Source organism: Heterodontus francisci, unplaced genomic scaffold, assembly GCF_036365525.1.
Source record: "Heterodontus francisci isolate sHetFra1 unplaced genomic scaffold, sHetFra1.hap1 HAP1_SCAFFOLD_106, whole genome shotgun sequence".
NCBI lineage: Eukaryota > Metazoa > Chordata > Chondrichthyes > Heterodontiformes > Heterodontidae > Heterodontus > Heterodontus francisci.
In genome coordinates this window covers 2807728-2815292 of record NW_027140940.1, presented here as the reverse complement: position 1 = coordinate 2815292, position 7565 = coordinate 2807728, and the positions used below count along the sequence as shown (strand labels likewise).

The following is a 7565-nucleotide window of genomic DNA, read 5'->3' as shown; positions in this document are numbered from 1 at the left end:
AAAGAGGCAGCGAGGTTTGGGCCTAAAACACTGAAGGAATAGCTGCCAATAGCGGCTGGAAGAAGTGGGAGATGCTGTAGAGGCCAAAGAAGGAGCAATGGAAAGTTCTGAAAAGGCCACATTTTTTTTCTATCCCCTCAAAATGTGCTGGAAAACAGAAAAATTTCTCTCTGAATCCTGAAAAAACCCAGGCTCTATCGAATAGATAGTAGATAACATCTCTCATACTTCTGGATTTCCAAATATGTTTGAATGATTTGGACATTCACAGACAAAACATTCAACAATCACTCCAATTTTCAGTAATTTTGACTTTTTAATTTTAAAAGTACCCAGCATTTCCCTCTCACAATTTCAAAGCCACATTCCTTACTCCTGCTAATACATTTTCACCATTTTATATATTTTTATGTTTCTGTTCCAACAATACTATTAATTCCGCTCTCTAGTCTCGGATCCGGATATTCCCGCTCACCCATCCAGTCATAAAGGCTGATGGTCCTTCAATGGCTTCATGTACTTTTCCTGTAAAACCATTTTTGGTGATCAGTTCAGATCGCAGCCATCCCTTCCCTTCCCTTCCCCCTCAACTCAGTTTCGTGCCTGAACAAGGTGCCTTTCCTCCTGCACCAGCACTGCTACCACACCTGCCTTATATTTCCATCCATAGACAGCGCATTGGGAAACAATCTCGAAATCACCACCATGATGTCTTGTTTTAGTTTACAGCTCAGGCCCTAATATTCCCCTTATAAATGTATTTCTATCTGTATTATTGGTTCTGACCATGACTAGTGTCTGCTCTCATTTTCATCAAACAGATGATGCCACCCGTTCCAGGATATTCTTTCCTCTGGCACCAGTGAGACCGTTTTCCATTCAGGTCCTGCTGCTGTCTGCAAATCTGTTTCTCTATCCCCCCGGGAGAGAATTTACCAGCTCTATTGCTCTGCTATTCTTGTGTCCCTTTTGCTTCGCTTCTCACCCCACGCCACTCGAAATGGTCCCCTGACCCATGGTGCTACGCTGTCACTCAGGAAGATCCGTCTCTATCCAGCTTTCAGTCCCAAATGCCAGGTATCTATCGGACAGTTCCAGTACTCAAGGACTCCCTCCACCTGTGACTGCAATACCCCTATAGGCGGTCACTAAGTCCCTCTTTCTACTCACCCTCTATCCTGTTCACTTTGAATCTTCCCCTCTGCTTGAACCTTCAGCCATGGCAGGAACAGACATTCCCAGATTCTGATGCTATTTAACAAGGAAAAGTCAGTATTTAACATTGTTGTAGAAAGTTACACATTTATCTTGACAGTTGTGAGTGGGATAGTTTGCAGCGCCTGTTCCTACTTTAACAAATCACAACCTGTCAACCCAGATATTTGCACTTTATTGAAGTACAAACAGAAAAATTAGTTTTTGTTGTTGCATAGAACCCAAACATAGTATCAGGCACACGGAATTTCCTGTGCACTAAATCCAAGTATTCTCCTAAAACATGGAGATTCTGTTGGAAGAAAGGTGTTTTTTGTTGTCCTGAAAGATAAAGGCTGTGAAATCGGACAAATCTTTCATTCCCTCCTTTATCTCCTGACTAAGCAATTACCTCGGGTGGGGTGAGGGAGGCGTGGTGTTTACATCCCAGTGTAGGTATAAGGATGTTTGATGTCTGACTTGGTTTGCATTTAACCCAGTTCGGATCAAAATCAATTTCATTCATCAACCATCGATTTGGTTATCCTCAAGCTGCTGAGTGAGTGAATTAACATTTTCTTGCAAACCGGCAAGGAAGAATGCAATATAAAAGCAAAATATTGCGGATGCTGGAAATCTGAAATAAAAACAAGAAATGCTGAAACCACTCAGCAGGTCTGGCAGCATCTGTGAAAAGAGAAGCAGAGTTAACGTTTCGGGTCAGTGACCTTTCTTAGAAAATGACAAATATTAAAAATGTCACAGGTTATAAGCAAGTGAGGTGGGCGTGGGACAAGAGATAACAAAGGAGAAGGTGTAGATTGGACAAGGCCACAGAATAGCTGACCAAAAGATCATGGAGCAAACAATATGTTAATGGTATATTGAAAGACAAAGCATTAGTACAGATTAGGTGTTAACGGACTGAATATTGAGCAACAGCAAGTGCAAACCTGAAAAAAACAGTGGGTAAGCAAACTGAACAAACTAAGATGAAATGAAATAAATGCAAAAAAAAGATTGTAAAAAATGTAACAAAAGAAAAAGTAAATAAAAATGAAAGTAAAATGGGGGGCTGAAATTATTGAACTTAATGTTCAGTCCGGCAGGCTGTAGTGTGACTAATCGGTAAATGAGATGCTGTTCCTCGAGCTTGCGTTGATGTTCACTGGAACACTGCAGTAATCCCAGGACAGAGTATTGAGCATGAGAGCAGGGGGGAGTGTTGAAATGGAAAGAAACTGGAAGCTCAGGGGTCCTGCTTGTGGACTGAGCGGAGGTGTTCCGCAAAGCAGTCACCCAGTCTGCGCTTGGTCTCCCCAATGTAGAGGAGTCCACATTGTGAGCAGCGAATACAGTATACTACATTGAAAGAAGTACAAGTAAATCGTTGCTTCACCTGAAAGGAGTGTTTGGGGCCTGGGATAATGAGGACAGAGGAGGTAAATGGGCAGGTATTACACCTCCTGCGATTGCAGGGGAAGGTGCCCTGGGACGGGGACGAGGTGGTGGGGGTAATGGAGGAGTGGACCAGGGTGTCGCGGAGGGAATGATCCCTTCATAATGCCGACAGGGGAAGGGAGGGGAAGATGTGACTGGTAGTGGCATCACGCTGGAGGTGGCGGAAATGGTGAAGGATTATCCTTTCGATATGGAGGCTGATGGGGTTGAAAGTGAGGACAAGGGGAACCCTGTCATGGTTCTGGGAGGGAGGGGAAGGGGTGAGGGTGGAGGTGTGGGAAATGGGCCGGACACGGTTGAGGGCTCTGTCAACCACAGTGGCTCTAACACGAATTTCCAAATCCTCTCTGGCCATTGGAGAGGTGCCAGAGGATTGGAGAACAGTGAATATGGTACCATTATTCAAGAAGTGTAGCAGGGACAGACCAGGTAATTACAGTCCGGTAAGTCTAACATCAGTGGTGCAGCGGCGGGGTACATTTAAAGTGATTGGTAGACAAATTAGAGGGGACATGAGGAAAAACATTTTCACCCAGAGGGGTCTGGAACTCACTGCCTGAAAGGGTAGTTGAGGCAGCGACCCTTAATTCATTCAGAAGGAGTCAGGATATGCACCTCAAATACTGTAATTTGCAGGGCTATGGATCAAATGCTGGAAGGTGAGATTAGAATAGGTGGATTGTTTTTCGGCCGGCACAGACACGATGGACCAAGTGGCCTCTTTCTGTGCCTTAAACTTTCTATGATTTCTAGCTTTCATATGCTACGCAATGTCCTACAACATTTATGCCACGACCAGCTAAGTTAATCACCAAACATATATACTGCTTCCCTCCGGTCCCCAAGCTCTTTGTGAAACACTGGTCTACCCCTCAATCATCCAGAACATCTGCTCCCTTTTGTAGAGCAGCTTTCCATTCAAGCGCAGGAGATGTAACATCTGACCTTTCACCTCCTCCATTCCCACTGACCAAAGCCCCAAACAATTCTTCTCGGTGATAAAGGGACTTGCTTCTACTTCTTACAATTTAGCAGCAGCATTCACTGGTCACGATGGTATCTCCTGGGCATTGGGAGAGGAGGAAATACAGAATTAGTGATTGCTTTGCTTAACTCTTCTGTTCAGTCTGCAAGCATAACCCTGAGGTTCCGGTGACTTTTCACTTTAATTCTATCTCCTGCTCTACCCTCGACCTCGTACACTTTTCCACTGAAACACAATGTGGAACAGCAGTGGATCTTTCGATTACACATTTTATAGCCTGTCGAACACAATACTGAGATTAAAAGCTTCATATTATAACTATTGCTCTCACCTTCTTGGACGGCTGGTGCTGATCATGGAAGATGCCTGAACCAGAGCCACTGGGAGTGGAAGGATTGTGGGCTGGTGCTTGGGGTGAGGATCCCCTGTTGGTACACAGCTGCCAAGCTGGTCTATGCAACATTGTCACTTTTCAGAAACACTGGAGCCTTCTCCACTTTGCCAGATTTTCCGCTCCCCTCCCGCCCTGTTATTCTGATGGAACCATTTACACCTCCTCTGGATCCATCCTGTTTTTAAATTTCCCATATGCTTTGCACCATCATCCCTTTTGTCATTAAATCACTCCTGCCCTCCACCCAATCACAGACCTGTCCCTTTTTTCCCTCCCCTTTATCTCACTTTTCCCTGGCTCTGTGATAACTTTAAAACTGTTAATCTCTTACATCTTTCAATGCTGATAAAAGACCATCTGCCTGAAACGTTGACTCTGTTTCTCTCTCTCCACAGAATCTGCCTGACATGCTGAGTGTTTCCAACATTCTCCTATTTTATCAGATTTTCAGTATTTATATATTTTTTTCTCCAATGCTTAGGCCTAGATATTAACAGGGGTGAGTGACATCGTTGGGGAACAGAGTTTGAACTCCACAGACTGCCTCTTTTACCCTTGTCAGTTCCCCACCTGAAGTGAGCCTGAGTGACAGGCTTGGCTTCCAGCCGGGCAGGGAGGACAGTGGAACAGGCCCCAGGACCAGGGCCATCCAAATACTCACTTCGGGGTATGGGGGAATCTGCCTAATATTGGGGAGGGTGTGGGTGGTGTCCAATCACTAAGTGCAATGGGAAGAGAGTGGAGACATCTCTAATGGTTGAGCTGTCAAGGTCGGGAGGGTTAGCCTATCCTGGAGAGTGATCTGAGCCTGGAGACAGGAAGGGTAATGGGGAGTGTTTGATTCTCAACCACGGGGAGTGGGTCTCATATCCTGGAGTGTGACCTGAGTCTGACATGGTGAAGGGAAATGGGAAGAGGTAGAGCGAGTGTCTGATCCGCAACCTTGGGGAGGGTTCTCCAATCCTGGAGTGTGGTCTGAGTCCGGGGAGGTGGAGGGGGTGGTGGGACTGTCTGATCCAAGACTCGATGTGTAGTCTTGATCCTTTGGGTGACCGATTTTGGGGGGGTGATGATCTGATCCCGGGGGTGTTTAAATGCCATAAGGTGATCCAATCCTTTGGGGGCATCTGATGTAGGAGGGTCCAATCCTGGGGTGGTCCAATCCTGGTAGTGGGTAGTGGGATCTGATGTGTTGTTCCCGGAGGAGTGTCGGACCCGGGTGCGGAATGGTTCCGAATGCCATTACCTTTGTGTGGAATGGGGTATAACAGGGAAACATGGCCAGTCATAGTAAAACCTGGAAAACAGTTAAAATCAGATACCTCCAGCCTCATTGAAGTGGTGAAACTGCCAATAAGCATTCTGGTAGTGGTTGTCTGCCCATGCCCTCTCCCAACTCCGTTAATCCCAGTTGTGGGCAGGTGGGAAGTGGATTGGAGTTGAGCTTGAGATTTTTAAATTTCAACCTCTGAACCGCCTCCAACCCACCTGTTTTTGGTGCTAAAGTCCTGCTTTGGGTCTGACACGGAGAATATTTGATCAGTAATTTCCAGTCTTTTCTCCCTTCTCTCTCTGACAGTGAATCTACTGGCGATTGTGATCCTGTCCCGGGGAAAGTGTGGACTCTCCACCTGTCCCACTCTCTACCTGGTGGCCATGGCAACGGCGGATCTACTGGTCATTATCACTCAGGTCATATTGTACAGGATCAGTTTTTATTATTTCCCGGGATCTTTCCTGGGCATCACCCCTGTGTGTACTGTTATCATTGTCCTGCTCCGTGCAGCCATTGACTGTTCTGTCTGGTTCACTGTTACTTTCACCTTTGATCGACATGTGGCCATTTGTTGCCAGAAGCTGAAAACAAAATATTGCACCAAGAAAACTGCGGCAGTGATTCTATCAACATACTGCATTCTGTTCTCTTTAAAAAATGTCCCATTCTACTTTACATATGAACCTGGAGACATAATTGACAGTGTACCATGGGGCTGTACTGCAAAGTCTAGCCTTTCTACTGAGCCCGGATGGGTGGGATTTGACTGGTTTACTACAGTTTTAACCCCTTTGCTACCATTCGCTTTAATTCTGTTGCTGAACGCTCTGACAGTCAGACACATTTTAGTCAGTCGTATCCGTAAGGGGCTGAGGGTTCAGAGCAAGGGAGAGAAACACAGTGACCCAGAGATGGAGAGCAGAAGGAAGTCTGTGATTTTACTCTTCACCATATCCAGCAGCTTTATACTTCTGTGGTTGGTGTATGTTATAGATTTATTTTATTATACCACAATCGGACCAGCTCCCGGGAGTTCCAAGGATTCTGAATATATATTTCAACAAGTCGGCTGGATGCTGATGAATTTAAGTATCTGCACAAACACATTCATTTATGGGACGACTCAGTCCAAGTTCAGGGAGCAGGTCAAGAACACGGTGAAATATCCACTGACATCAATTATTCAATGAATGAATAAACAATATAACTGAGAGCAACCCAGAAACAGATCCCAGTGTTTCCAGTCCATGAATATAACATTTATCCTCAATGGGCAAGTGGTGACTGACAGCTGGATGATCCTAAATACATTGTCCGGGTGCGTCACACACGCAAAAGAGCAGCAGTGAAGAGGGAAAGAGGTGACCCACAGCTCAAAATATACTGGCGGGGGTGGGTGAGGGGGGACGTCACAAAGGGCAAAGGGGAGCAGGGCTGCAGACAACACGTGACTGACAGCTTGATGACCTGGGATACAGTTACGGGTGGGGGAAGGGAGGGATGGGCAGGGAGGTCATTCATGCCAAAGACCAGTGGGGCAGTAGGTGAACATTTGAGGAGCGGGCAGAAAGGGGTAGGAAGTGAGTCAGCGCGCCCTCTACAGTGCAACAGGGCCAACATCAGACACAGACTCTCCTTCACCTGCATTCCATTCTCAGTTCCTCACATCTGCTTAGGAAACAAAATCTTTTCTTACAAAAGTAAAATGCTGCAGAAGCTGGAAATTCTCTCGTGTCAGTTGATTATTATTAATTACTTTATTTTGGGGAACTCTTTGTTAAGTCCCTCTCCCTTCCATTCCCACAAGCTAGACAATGCCGTCACACTCTATCTCTTTCTTCACGTCAAATAGGGATGTGTGTGGGGGTGCTTGGGGGATTCACAAGGTGCAAGAAATCGAGGAGTGCAGAGATCTAGGAGGGTTGAAGGGGCTGGAAGAGGTCAAAGATAGGGAGGATTGTGAGGCTGGAAGAGGTTACTGAGATATGGAGGATTGTATGGGCTGGAGAAGGTTACAGAGATATGAATGGGGAAGGTAAAAAAAAAAGCAAGTCGGTAAGGGCTGGAGGAAGTTCCAGAAAAAGTGCACATTGGATGGGTTGGAGGAGGTTACAGAGATAGGGCAAAATGCAGGGGCTGGGGGAGGTCAACAGCTAGGGACTAATATATGGACTGGAGGATGTTACAGAGATTAGGTGAGTTGTCGGGCTTGAGGAGGTTAAAAACATGGTTGGGGGGCGAAGGTGGGCGGGGTA

The 7565-nt window shown here is 46.0% G+C and overlaps 1 protein-coding gene across 1 annotated transcript; it reads left to right on the top strand.

Annotated features, from left to right (window-relative positions):
* The first annotated feature begins 5690 nt into the window (after window positions 1-5690).
* Window positions 5691-6500, top strand: LOC137361442 (probable G-protein coupled receptor 139). The gene has a single exon (XM_068026303.1). It carries the CDS (start codon window positions 5691-5693, stop codon window positions 6498-6500), a length of 810 nt encoding a protein of 269 aa, XP_067882404.1.
* Window positions 6501-7565: the final 1065 nt, after the last annotated feature.

What these genes read in the sequence shown, in the direction of transcription:
- LOC137361442 (XM_068026303.1), top strand. Translation starts at nt 5,691, where the DNA reads ATGGCAACGGCGGATCTACTGGTCATTATCACTCAGGTCATATTGTAC.